The sequence below is a fragment of the Ctenopharyngodon idella genome, chromosome 9 (assembly GCF_019924925.1).
Source record: "Ctenopharyngodon idella isolate HZGC_01 chromosome 9, HZGC01, whole genome shotgun sequence".
Classification (NCBI taxonomy): domain Eukaryota; kingdom Metazoa; phylum Chordata; class Actinopteri; order Cypriniformes; family Xenocyprididae; genus Ctenopharyngodon; species Ctenopharyngodon idella.
The window spans coordinates 14,562,182-14,576,908 of record NC_067228.1 but is presented as its reverse complement, the minus strand read 5'-3'; the positions used below and the strand labels follow the sequence as shown (position 1 = coordinate 14,576,908).

The 14,727-nt window shown below is 37.3% G+C and overlaps 1 protein-coding gene across 12 annotated transcripts in view; it reads left to right on the top strand.

The window, feature by feature from the left end:
• Nucleotides 1-14,727, top strand: part of stxbp5l (syntaxin binding protein 5L) — a 149,163-nt gene that overhangs the window by 15,927 nt on the left and 118,509 nt on the right. For all 12 annotated transcript variants that reach the window (XM_051906182.1, XM_051906185.1, XM_051906184.1 and 9 more), the window contains exon 2: nucleotides 10,357-10,454. In XM_051906182.1, coding sequence (XP_051762142.1) covers nucleotides 10,357-10,454 — 98 coding nt within the window. The remainder of the gene's footprint in view (nucleotides 1-10,356; nucleotides 10,455-14,727) is intronic.

The following is a 14,727-nucleotide window of genomic DNA, read 5'->3' as shown; positions in this document are numbered from 1 at the left end:
TGAAAGAAGACCAGCAGCATTACTGGAAGTATTTAATTTCTTTCTGTATTATCTAGCAAACTGTAAGACAGAGAGATACAGGCAGATACACACAGCATGTAGAAGCTGATATAGCCCGTATGAATGACTTGGAGAAATGGAGAGCGGGGGTGGGGAGGTTCATTTTGGGTTTGCTCCTTGCTTGGCATAAAAGCATGCTATGGCACGCTCAAACACACAGCATATGTGGTCCTGGCCTGATTCTCAGCATTAACACACTTTTTTCAGGGTTGTGACAGCTAGACGTGTGGTGTGACTGCATTTGATTCTGCAAGTGTGAATGAACAGGACTGTGTTATTGCATTCGTATATGTTTGTGGCTGAACGAAATTGAATCATGGGTAAGAGCTACTAAGGAAGCAAATGACAGTACTGTTTGGGATAGCAAGATTTTGAAAAGAAGTCAAGATTTTTGAAAAATAACCATTATCAATGTTGAAAACAGTTGTGCTACTTATTATTTTTGTTAAAACCGTGATACATTTTTTTTTCAGGATTCTTTGATGAATAAAAAGTTCAAAAGGACAACATTTATTTTAAATAGATTTTTCTTTTGTAAAATTTATAAATGTCTTTACGGTCACTTTAGATCAATTTAATGCATCCTTGCTGAATAAAAGTATTAATTTCTTTTAAAAAATGGAAATAAAAATCTAACTGACCCTAAATTTGACCCTAAAAAATGGTTTGCTATACACAAACACTTAAAGGGTTATTTTACCCAAAAATGAAAATTCTGTCATTAATTGCGACAGAATTTTAATCACACTCATGTCGTTCCACACCCGTAAGACCTTCGTTCATCTTCGAAACACAAATTAAGATATTTTTGATGAAATCCAAGAGGTATACGTCTCGTCCATAGACAGCAATATAACCACCACTTTCAAGGTCCAGAAAAGTACTAAAGACATCGTTAAAACAGTCGACTTGACTGCAGTGGTTCAACATTAATTTTATGAAGCGACAAGAATACTTTTTGCGCGCAAAAACAAAACAAAAATAACGACTTTATTCAACATCTTCTCTTCTGTGTCATTCTCATACATTGTTTACGTCCAGTGCTTCCAAGTTCTACGTCAGAACGCCGACTCATTATTGGCTGGCTCCTGCGTCAGCGTCACACGCATGCGTCGTGCTGCTCACATGTGCAGCTTTAGCCAATACTGAGCCGGCATTCGGACGTAAACACGGAAGACTTCACTGTGCTTACTGCGGCAACTGCGTAAGGATAATGACAGAGAAGAGAAGAGATTGCTGTCTATGGACAAGTCATATACCTTTCGGATTTCATTAAAAATATCTTAATTTGTGTTCTGAAGATGAACGAAGGTCTTACGGGTGTGGAACGACATGAGGGTGAGTAATTAATGACAGAATTTACATTTTTTTGGGTGAACTAACCCTTTAAAGGCACAGTTCACCCAAAAATGGATATCATAATTTATTAGTGTTGATTCAAATCTGTTTTCTTCATCTGTGGAAAATACATATTTGGAAGATAAATGGAACACATTTTGAACAATATCTCTGCTTTTTGTCTATACACTGTAATTTGTCTATACAATGTAAGTCATTGGGTTCCTATGTTGTTTTGAATAACTTCATTTGTGCTCCTTATAAGAAAGATATTTATAAAGGTTTGAGTAAATCATAACATAATTTTTTGGGTGAACTGTCCCTTTAAGAGTGATGGAACAGAATGGAGTAGTAGAAATAGGGTGGAGAAATTGAATAGCTAAATGGCAGAGACAACAGCCCATATCAGTATGAGAGAGAGCAAGAGACAGAGCGAGAGAAGAGAACCCCAGAGATGAAGAAGGAATGGGAGGGGGATGCTTAAATAGTCTGCAGTAAAGCAGAGCACTGAATGAAAATCTATACGGCGAGGCATTCATTAGCACTCGTTTGATTAATAGAGAAGATAAGGCGACACTCACACGCACATACTCACTGAAACACCGAATGCAGCCACGCCCATGCAGACGCAGACCAATGATTCCAAATGTCTGCATAAGCAGACAATAAACCTGCAGCTGTAGTCACAAGTCGAGAGAATTTGGACATGACAATGATTTCCATCACAGCTCTATTCCTGCTGAATAGCCACGAATGGAACATCACACTCGCTCCATCCCATCTCTCTCTCTCTCTGTGTCTTTCGCTTGCTTTGTGATCGCTCCATCTTGCTCATTCATCCAGTACTTGCTTGCATCAGTTCAGAGCCATGCAGATGAATTATTGATGAACGTACCTTTATAAGGGAGCCAAACAAATGGGTGAAGTGAGTAAGCGAGAGTGCGAAAAAAAGAAGATTTTTACAGGCAAAAAAAAATAAAAGAGAGATAGTTACCTCATGGACTTGAATGTCACTTTCTTTTCGCTTTTCAAACAGGAACTATTCTACACTAATCCTCAGAATTGTTTCTAAAAATTTTTTTTTTTGGACAGTGTCACAATTTGCGTCACAGCTCTGGAGCCGCATGTGTGATGGATTTCAGCACCATCTGTGGTGGACAGCGCCAGAGCACTAGCACAGACCCGCAGGCTGTGTATAGCTCTCATTGCACACTTCCAGCACCGATGGCTGTGGACAGCACCTGCTCTTACATTTCAGAGCACACATTCTGGACAACTTCTGCAATCTGTACAGTTCAGTGCACCAAATAAAACACACCCAGAGCTGCATGATTTGAAGTTGGCCCCTAACCACCTCAATTGATTACAGTGATTGCAGGCAGTTTGCTACAAGTTATAACAAGGCAAATGTTCATTTTTGTAAAATGGCACACAAGTGACTTGCTAGTGAGAGGCTTGGGAACTTGGAAGCACTTGTTTTGTTGGTTATTTAGAGACTGACATGATGCCAGCTGCAACAAGTGGACAGGTGTGTGGAGCAGAAACTTAAGCAGCTTAAATAAGGAAAAGTGTCATGGTTACTGGTGTGTGTGTGTGTGTGTGTGTGTGTGTGTGTGTATAACCAAATATTCAAACATAAATAAATCAAATTTAAATATATCAACATTTGACAAAAATATGAAAAATGTCCTGGTTATAAAAACCTGATATAACTTCTGAAATAATATGAGTATAATATATATGTGAATAATTATGTAATTATTCATTATTTGTGTTTTAGTGCATTGTTATGGAAACAACATATTCTCAACATGACTTACACAGTCTAAATTAGTTCAAGTTCATTTGTGCAATCACTTGTGCATTTTCTGCAGATGCAGATTGTAATATTATCTGTATATATTACATATATCTGATTACTCTCATTTGTATTGAATTTGTTTGGGTGAGTTAATTAATCCACCAGAAAAGCGCTTCAGTTTACTGGTGTTACTTTAGCTGATGCAGCTCAAACAGGTCAATCCCTGACATTTATTTCTTTTGAAAAAAAAACAAAAACATTAGCGCATTGTTAATATCTTCCGCTCATCATATTTTTGTCAACAGTATGTTTTAAGTAAAATTGTGCATCATCGTGATGCACATTTTTGTCTTTGTTCTTATTAACTAAACTCTTTAATAATAATAAGCACTTTTTACCAGTAATTTTGTTGACGAGATTAACACTGGTTGCAGGTTAATCTATCAGGAATAGATTAAAAAGGTCATATAATGAAGATCTGACTTTTTCCGTGTTTAAGTGCTATAATCGGGTCCCCGGTGCATCTGCCAACCCAGAAAACGTGAAAAAAGACAACACAGTAACTTTGTTTTGGCAAGCCTTTCTTTACAAGCATGTGAAACAATGAGCCGCTCAGATTTTTCTCCCCTTGTGACGTAGGAAGGGAATCTTATTATAGAATTACCGCTTCTTTATCTGCATATTTCCACCCATGGCGCCGTAATTGTTTTCGAAAGAGAAAACAGTGTACCATTTCTAAGGCCATGGCAAAAGTTTAAGCAAAGCATGCTAACTGTTCTGTCGTTGGCTGCACAGACGAGCACAGAACACTATTTAGAGTCTTGTTAGCTTGGATAGCCTGCAAGTTGACCCTGGCAAGCTTGATTGCTAAAAAAGGAGCGTTTCTGTCCGAGCGGTATTTTGGAAAAAATTTGATAGCAATCATAAACGTTAGCCTGGTGTGTATGGCTCTGTTTGGCAAACAGGTACGCTATGTATAGTGGGCATCCATACGGGTTTTGCACAAAAGATTAACATGACGGCACATGCTAGTCGATGAGTTGAATCAACTCCACAGCAACTACATAAATTTATCCACTAACCATTCAGAAACATCCAGTTGCATTCTTCCTGAGTCTCTCCATCTGTGTCCGACTCCGGTTTGAACAATGTAAGGCTGAACACTGTTACTGACAATCGTCATTTTGGCTGTGTGAAATTCTCCAGCTTTGTTGTTGTTGAGCAACCGAAGCGTGAGCTGTTAAAGCTCCACCCTCTTTTGGAAAGTGGGCTGGGAGCAGCAGCTCATTTGCATTTAAAGGGATGATGTTTTTGCTCACACCCAAATAGGGGCAAATTTGACAAGCTATAATAAATGATCTGTGGGGTATTTTTAGCTGAAACTTCACAGACACATTCTAGGGACACCAGAGACTTAAATTACATCTTGTGAAAAGGAGCATTATAGGTACCTTTAAGTGATCTGAACCCGTGAACTGTAGATTTACTGTGTTCCCAAGTCACTGTTGTGTCCTTGAGCAAAGCACTTAACCAAATGATGCTCCACAAGGGCCCGTCCTGCTAATGGCAGATAACAGCATCTTCACTTTGATTTGTACAACGGTGTAATAATGTGTGAGAAATTCTAGAGGTTAAATGCACACTTACAGAATAAAGCTCAGTGCTCTTAACCAGATTGATACATTAATAATTTTTGTATGTATGTAATGTATTTCTTTCTTTCTTTCCTTCTTTGGTAACACATTACAATAAGGTTTCATTAGTTAACATTAGTTAACTACTTTGAATTAACAATACTTCTACAGCATTTATTAATCTAAGTTAATACTAATTTCAAAATGTACTAATACATTATTCAAATCAAAAGTTGTGTTTGTTACATTAGTAAATGCACCAATGAGAAGAGAGCAATCTTTCTATCAAATAAGCAGAGCTTAAACAAACATCTGGGTGGTGTAGGAGTGAAGGAAAACCTTGACGTTGCCAATTTTGTGGATAACAAAGTGGCTGGCTTAGGTGGTTGAATTTTGTCCTTGAATGTGATAGTTGGTCATGAAGGATACCATCGTTTTTGCACAGCAAGCGTTGACAGTTGTATGACCTTCATTTGAGATGAAGAGAGACTGAGTGGGGGAGCGTTGGCTGAGGGGTAGAGGAGTTTGGTTTTGATGAAGATGAGCTTGAGTGGTCAGCGAGGTGCCAGAAAGGCATGCTGAGATCTTTGCTGAGATTGCAGACATGGAAGAGGAAATGAGATAGAAAGTGGAGTGTTGTCAGCTTGACGGCAGCATGAAGTGCCATATGATTCAGTGACTCAATCAACTGATCTGGTGTGATCATCATTCATGATATATGATTATGTGGTTGAAAGGTTCCTGGGTTCAAATCCCAAGTGATTTTGCTTTTCAGTAAACTAAGTAGCGGGCATATTTGATTGCATTAGTTTTGTTATTTTACTTACTTGAGTAATTTGACCTCTACTTCATGGTGCTATCAACATAACATCCAACTCCACCATTAACAGGTTGCTTTTGGTAAGAAATTTTGACATCTGCCATTTAAGAGTAAAATGGGATGGATAAAGTTTTCCTTCATCACCTTATATTACTTGAATATTTTCAACTTTTTATTATGTGAATAATTGATCAATATTTTGGCATGAAAATTCGAAAAGTATGTCTTGTGTTTGAATAGACAAATAGAGTATGCATAGTTTTTGTCTTGTATTATTTATTATATATAAGAATAATATAAATTGATGTAGGGCTGGGAGATAAAAAGATCAAACTTTCTCCGCCATTTTGAAGTGATAAAACTTCCCCTGCCATGGTCAAGTGGACGAGGGAAGTTTATTTCGACAGACCCTCATCCCCTCAAATTGGACAGAGGGAGCAAGTCTACTCAACACATACACTTCAGGCAGATCCATAGACCACAATGCAACATGATTGTGATGTCACACCAGGTCACGGTTAATTTACTCCCAACCCTCACAACTCTAGTGTATAATATAGGAGTTATTTTGACATTTAACCACATTTAATAGCTACCTTGTAGCTACCTTAAGCTGACTGTTTTTTAATGGAGTTATAGTTTATTGTATTGTTATCCTTTTTGTTTGTGTGTTTTTTAATATTTTATAGCCTGTTTAATATAAATATATTAAAATATTCATAATTAATATTTGTTTATATTTAATTTTTTAACAGCCCATGCATACACGCAGGCCTATAGAATGGTGCGTAAAACAAATTCATAAGGAAAAAACTGTAAATAAGAAATCAGCTCCATTGCGGGTTCGAAGTGATCAAGGGCTTATGCTGCGACAGATCGGAATTTGGATTTTTCCCACCTCCATCTAGGAAATAACATCTGGAATGCCACTCTGACTCAGAGTTTCGGTGTGTGAACTCAGGGTACATCGATCAACCCCGAGCTCAGCGAGACGCGTCATTTGACGTCACATCCAAGATGTCGGCAAGTCCTGTTTCCAATTAGCATAAACTTAAAAACAAACTTTAAAGCTGCAATATGTAAAATTTTTGCAGTAAAATATTCAAAAACCACTAGGCCAGTGTTATATATTTTGTTCAGTTGAATAATAACAAAATTCCAAATGCTTCCAACTATTTGTAAATCATGAGAAAATTGCTATTTTAACCAAGGATCCGGAACGTGTGAGGGAGTCTCCTGTCAATTGCGTCATATCCACGTTACCCTCAGTTTCTGTTTTTTTTTTTTTTTGTGGAAACCCTGGAAACACCAAATTACCGCTTTAATATACATGTTTTAATAGAAAGGGAACATCTGTTTTGATACATTTATAGACAGAAAACGAATTACTGTTATATAGCTCAACACGTTTAGTCTTATTGTTTAAATCTTGTTTTCTTGATTTTCCACGAGTACCATTCCATGCCTCAGAGAAAAACACTATTTTGTCAAGTAGCTAACATAGCATAATCAGATGCAGCTTTATTTTTAGTAACAGTAATACAGAATTTTCTCCATCATACAATATGGTTTAAAATTAATTGCATGCCATTTATCAACACAAGCCATCCAGCATTTAATATGATATTCTTAAACCGATCTAGCTTACTGCATTGTGCAACAAGTGTTTCACAGTAGCCGCCGAGCGAACGCACAGAGTAACGTTATAACATCATTTTCAACACACTCAAATGCAGCTAACATGATAAAAAGAGCTGTGTTACCTCATACTCATGACCGGAAAAGCGGAAGTGGCGCCGGCGACTGTGACATAATAATAGTTCCGCTGCTCGCGAGGCGTGTGTTCCATTCGTCTCTAATTAACAATCGCTCAAGCAGTCTCGTTCAGCTCCCACAACACTCGGTCCTGCACTGCTTCATACTACAGTAGCGTTAATAATCGCATCCATGAACATGATTTCTGCCCGAGGCCTATCCCGACTCTTTTCCACTGGATTCCGCGCTCAAACTTGGCGTCATCAAGCTACGCCTTTGTTTTGAACAGGCGACCTCCAGTGGACGGAAAAACTACATATTGCAGCCTTAACATTAGACATTACGACATTGTTTTTCAGCTTTTTGTCAGCTGTTTTCAAAGTGATTTTATGTTATGTTTTGCTATAATTGACACAAAACAATGCTCTCTGTCATGGAGACATCATGTGGTCAATATGTGAACCTTACGTGTGACTGACTGGAACTCATTGAGGTCTGAAGTGGGACATTTAATTTGGGATATTCCCAGGTCCAACCTCGTCTGGAACGTAGCATTAGAGCGTTCCATTTAAACACATTGCAAGTGTTCCCCCAGTAGTGGGCACTCGTGCAACGTAAACAATGTCGAATGAACGAGACGGAGAGAAGTTAGCGAGGGGAGGGTATAAAAAATTTGACTTAAACGCAGCCCTGATAAGAGTTGCCATTTCTGTTGTGTATGAAAAGCAAACGCGCCAACCAAAAGCGGAACGAAACAAAGCTCATCGTTTGAACCGTGTGTGACACAGAGCATTTATCAGCTCGGCTCAAAACACACCGCAGGGTGATCTGAGAGCGAATGCATTTACTTGCTGACCGTCTCAATCGCGACCACTACACATCGCTGTGAGATCTGGTGAGAAGCGTTCCAGTTCGGTGCAGAGTTCAAACCACAAATGTGACTTAAACCTTGTTCAGATTGTCAGTCCAAATCCGATTATTTGTGTATCCAATTGGAATATGATCTAAAATTTTTAATGTCCACACTGTGTATCGCAAGTGTTCAGATCCGATTTGTGTCCATGGCACTTTTTCGTTTTCCGGAATATCTGCATTGGTTTCTATGGCAATGACGTTGCGTTCGTAGGTATACGCCAAAAACAACAACAACAACAACCGCAACATGGAGGGGTTTGCAATACAGATGTTGTCTTATTTACATCATGACAACGTGTAGCCGCCGGCGCTGGGCTACTGCGTTATGATGAGGCAACGGCAGAAACATAGGAGGCAGGTATGAGCGGCTTTATTCCGTGCTGTCGTCTCCCCCGATCTCAAAACATGTCTCATTTATAGCCTATTGCTAATTTCTGCTCGTCCGGCACTTTGCAACAACACAGCCTTGCTTCTGCAGCGACTTTCAGCATGTTTCCTATAACAACGTCTGACGTTTACGTTTTACGTTACGTGAGAAAGTCACAAAAATACGTGAAATCCTATAAGAGCGGTCAGACTGAAACGGATTTCCAGAAATGCGATTTGAATAGGATTCCAAACCACATATGAATGTAGCTCGAAACGGATTTGAAAAAATCGCATTTTATGTGGTTTTTGGCCGTTCAGACTTGCTAAATCTGATCGGATTTCAATCGGATCTGACAGTCTGAAACTAGTTTAAAGCCAGATGAAACAGCGCTGACATTCTCGCCAACACTGTCGCGAAAAACAGGAGAAACTATTGAGCCACAACGATACAGTTAGCAGGCTTTTCAATCCACAATTCGCCAATATTTACCACGATTTAACACTAATGGAAACCAGGGGATTGTGGCATAAATGTGGGATATATATACTATTTACCATGGAACACCAAATTTTACCCTGTAAAAATGAGGGTGTTACAATTTTTTTTTTTTTTTTTTTACAAATGTTACTGTTTTTGTTAATGAAAATTCATTTACATTTGCATCCCAACTCAAGCTACTGCTACTGTCAAATGTGCATTGAGACAAAACTTAATATTAATTTGTAAAATATTCACCTGTTTGGCAAGTGGTATCATGTCCTGATGATAAAACCACAATTAACTGTGTGGTTTCAACAACTTTCACTCAGGAGCAAAAATCTGCCTTTAAACTTAAAATAAAGATGTGACATTTATCGTGATTAATTATCGATATTGACTGATATGAATTCCATATCACCCAGCCCAAAATTGATGTACGTTTTGTTATTGTTGTTTACTTATACTGATGTTATTGTTATTTATATCACACAAGTGCACAAAAATTCCATTTATCTAAATAAGTCATATTCCCTTTAACTAATGCTGTTCTTTGAATTTCCTATTCATTAAAGAATCCTGCAAAAATATATCATGGTTTTCACAAAAATATTAAGCAGCACAACTGTTTTCAACTTTGATAAGCATAAGAAATGTTTCTTTAGCACCAAATCAGCATATTATGAATGATTTCTGAAGGATCATGTGACACTGCAGACTGGACTAATGATGTTGAAAATTCAGTTTGCCATCACAGGAATAAATTACATTTATTATATAACAGAAGCCTGTTATTTTAAATTGCAATAATTTCACAATATTACTGTTTTCCCTGTATTTTTAATACAATAAATGCAGCCTTGGTGAGCATCAGAGACTTCTTTTAAAAACATTAAACAATCTTACCAATCCCAAACTTTTGAACAGTAGTGTACTGCCAAACCAATAAAAATATGGCAGAAGATTTATTGAAGGAGAGGGAAAGGAGCAGGTGGCTGCACATTGAGCAGCAAGAATTGTCTCATGTGAAATGTTCTCAGAAGAGTCGCAGGGGGTGCAGGCAGGCCGTAGGCTGTGTCACTATTGTGTGGAAATGAATGACTGAAGTTGCCTACAGTTCTTTGTTCTTGACACAGCACACAGTTTTCGCTTTTTTCATGTTTTCTCTGTTTTCATTCCTCTGTAGACGGTGCGTCATGGATTTCCCTATCAGCCCACAGCTCTGGCATTTGACCCGGTGCAGAAGATCCTTGCCGTCGGCTCTCGTTCCGGAGGAGTACGGCTGTATCCTTTTTTTTCCCTCAGTGATCCAATGCTGTTTCCTCCACAGTGTAATTTCAAGACTTTGTGAGGACTTTTGGGCTTTGGGATAGCTGCTCTCTGAGGTAAGGTATAATGCTGTCATGTTTCCTTGCTTTAAAGACCTCCCTATGGCATAGAAGGGTGTAAGACCATTTGACTGACTCCCAGAGGAATCGCTGCACAATATTACGAATGCATTAATACTGAGAATGACTGACAGAAAAATAGAGAGAGACAGACAGAGAGAGTGAGACACCCAGTTCCAACATAGTTGGATAAATAATGGATAAACATGAGTATTGGCTACTAACAGAAACTCATATTAGCATTAGCTTAGAATTTTTGTTCTGTAATTCTTTGGCAGCATTATTAAACAAGCCTGTGTGGAATCTGTGCCTGCAAAACTCCACAGAAAATGAATTATTGAGTCAAATCAGTGTTCTTGCCTTACCAGGAAGCCCACAATAATGTTTTATTTTCAGAGATGTCTGATTCAATTTGCTGGGAAATTTCCCGGCTTCGGTCATTGTTTGCATTTACGTCATGTCTGTAAACAATAAAAAAAGGGCCAGCTACTTTGCAAAGACTAGTGCGCTTTCAGAAGTACATTTGACGTACAGAAAAAAAAAAAGGTAAATTGCTCCAAAACATGCAATTTTATGTTTTAACCACAGAAGTTGACAGAGAGCCCGGACAATGTTCCGTTAAATATTTCGCCAAATTTGGTGATGCTTTAGGCAACTAATAAAACGTTAAGGGTGCGTTCACATTTGGCAGATTTGGTTCAATTAATACAAACTCTGATGTGATTGCTCTGCTAATGCGGTTCTTTTGATTAAGTGTGAACGCTGCCATCCGAACCCTGGCACGCACCAAACAAGTGGACTCAAAACAGGACATGATGTTTGACAGTGTGAATGCTAAGAGAACCAGGACTAAATGTATCATTCTCTTTTTTGGTCTGGTCCAAAAGAACCAAGAGAACTGAACTACACCCTAAGACTCAGTTATCCTGCATTCTCCCTCATTTAAATTCATTCCACAAAATTCTGCTGATTTTCCTCAAAAAATTTACAAAATGCAAAGTCAGCAGATTCCATGTGGGCCTTAATATGAGTTAATTCCAATTCAGATATAATGAGTATAAATTCACCAAAGAGAAAGAGCTCACAATTTAGAAGAGAATTTAGAAGTGAAAATATGTGATCTGATTTGTGGTGTGTGTAATTTATTTTCTCAGCCGCATGAATAAATTAATCATATTCCTTTAACCCGATGCCAGCTCTTGTACAGCTCAAGTGTCTGGAGTGTTTTATGATTTGGAAACATTGCCGGCAAAAAAAATCAACATTAAATTTTTTGGTTTGTCCTCAGTGATGATGCTATTTATTTGGTTAATCACAAGAGGCTTCCTTGCGATATTGAGTAAACAAAGTCTGTGTGCAGAGAGTCAGACAAAGCAGGAAGTAGAGAGAAGAAATGCCCAGAAATCATGCGGCAGACAGATAAAACGATAGGAGGGAGGGAAAGAGAGATAGTGAGCCATTTTTGCATCACAGTGAATTAGCTTTGTGCTAATTATGGACCTGTCATTACCGTAGATAACTATGGACTGTGTTACTTAACTGTGAAAAGCATGACTCTCCCTGTCTCTCTCTTTCAGTCTGTCTCTCACTTTCAGATACTTTTTCCTCTACTATTTCTGTCTTTCTGTCTGTCCTACTATCCACATGTATTACATGCTAATGAGACATGAAAGGAAGGGGCTTTGACTCCGTTGGGAGTCATTTCTGTGTCAGCTGAAAGTTTTGGTATGGGCTATTGTGAAGAAGTCACTGTGTGCTCAGATTTTAGATCGTCATTGTATTTTGCTGCATGACATACACTGCAAGGCCCTTTTATACCTAGGCCTAATAATGGCCATGGTTTTAAAATGAAATGTTCAAGAAGCACATATGATAAAAACAGTTGCGCTGCTTAATATTTTTTTTTTGGAAACCACGATGAGTTCTTTTATGAAAAGAAAGTTTAAAAGAACAGTATTATTTTTAATTTCCTTTTTCATCAGTTGAATGCATTCCTGCTGAATAAAAGTACACATTTCTTTAAAAAAAAATCTTACTAACCCCAAACTTTTAAAATAAGCATATGTTTTATTAATCTTAAATCTTTAATGACACTTTAGTTATTATAAATGCTAACAATTATTATAACTACAACACTGTTAAATATAATCTTTTCCAAATCTCAAAATGAGTATACATTTTTCATCCCAACATCTTACTGATTGTGTTGTTTCAGATTAAGTTTGCATTTTGTTCACCTCCCTTTCTCCTTTCTGACTCTTTCTCTCTATCTTTCTCTGGGCAGAATGGTATATTTAGTTCTTGTTCAGAGCTCTGTATTGATTGAAAGCACCCAAAGTTAAACATTCACACTGCACTATTGATTATCAACCTCTCTGTGCACTCACTGCATACACACTGTCTACAAATCATTTTTATAGGGGAATATTCATCGTTTGCGTGTATGAGTTTGCACTTGTGCTTGTTTTAGAAAGATTTGTAAATATATTAAAATAGCGTCTCTCTTTGTAGCTTAGGAAAGAAAGACTGGTGACAGGCGTAAAACATAGGCTTGCATATGTACTGTGTATAAAAATAGGCACCATGCTGATGTAAGCAAGGAGCACATCATACTAACCGGTTTTATTGATGTCATCTATGTGTGTGTGTGTGTTTTGATGCAGATCTTGGCAGGGTGGCAGTATGCAGGGCTGAGATTGGTGTGGCATTCACTTTTACTGCAGTCAGCTAACTGCACAAGCCCCATGAATGAAGACAAAGAATCAATTTCATACCAGTCCACTAAAGTCATTCTGAACTTGTGGAAAATAAGCAATTTTATAGAATCATAAACAGATGAGAAACCTATATTAAGATTCTGTTTTGACAAAATACAGACAAATTTTGCTCAGTCCTTGTGCAAATTAATTTGACCCCTGACCTACAGTAAGTAATCCTGACAGAATGTAATTGTCACATTGATGTAACAGTCTTAACAGATTATGCTAGCTGCTTGTATGTGTCTGTTAGTGTATGCAGTGGTGTAGGTTTTGTTTGAATATTGTTGAGACCTATAGGAGGTAATAAAACAAATAGGTTTCGGACAAACAGCAAAATGTTCTTTCCAAATTCTTCAAAAATGGCACAATTATGGAATGGTACACAATATTTATTTTTGGTAGGAAACGCACCATGCTCATTTTCAGATCTATTTAGAAAAGTTGAGCACTGGATTGTGTTTGTAAAGTGTATTTTACATGGCAAAATGGTAAAAAGTGTAAAATACTATTTAAAACTCTTGGGTCGGTCTCTTATGCTTACCAAGGCTGTATTTATTTGATAAAAAATACTGAAATAATATTATGAAATATTATTACATATTTTCTATTTAATATTATTTAAAATGTATTTTATTCCTATGATGGCAAAGCTGAATTTTCAGCTTCATTACTCTAGTCGTCAGCATCACATGATCCTTCAAAAATCATTCTAATACGCTGATTGGATGCTCAAGAATATTTTTGTTTTAATCAATGTTGAAAACAGTGCTTTATTTTTGTGGAAACCATGACACATTTTTCTCAGGATTCCTTAATGAATAGAAAGTACAACAGCATTTATTTGAAATATATATATATATATATATTTTAATATATTTCTGTATATAAAATTTATTTAAAAAAAATGACATGGAGATAAATATATAAAACTCAACTAAAAAGCTGTTTTTGAGCTCTGTGGCATTTTTGAGCTCTTCTTTTTGTATTTTTTCAAATCAAGACATTTTATTGAGAAATAAAAGCCTTTATAATTAAACTTAATAAATACATGTCTTTCCATTTCCTTTTTTTTTTTTAAAGGTTTATTACCTTTCATTAACATGTAACACCAAATACAGTTAAAAAATAGTTGTAATAATCACCGCAGATGCAGGGTGTTTCACATGCTAGCACAGGCAGGCATCATTGTTTGTTACCAATGCAACGACATACACTTCTGCATTCCACACTACTTCTTGTGTGTATGGAAAGTGAGCCAAGATCTCAAGAAAAGCTGGCCGCCTAGCTGATGTAGCTGTTTGTGAATGCAAAAGGTCTGAAAAGTTTCAAAGATCAAAGTAACAAAGTTAATGTCTCCCAGAAAAAAAAGAACTGATTCTAAACTGCCTGAAACGAGTTGTCAATAATCCC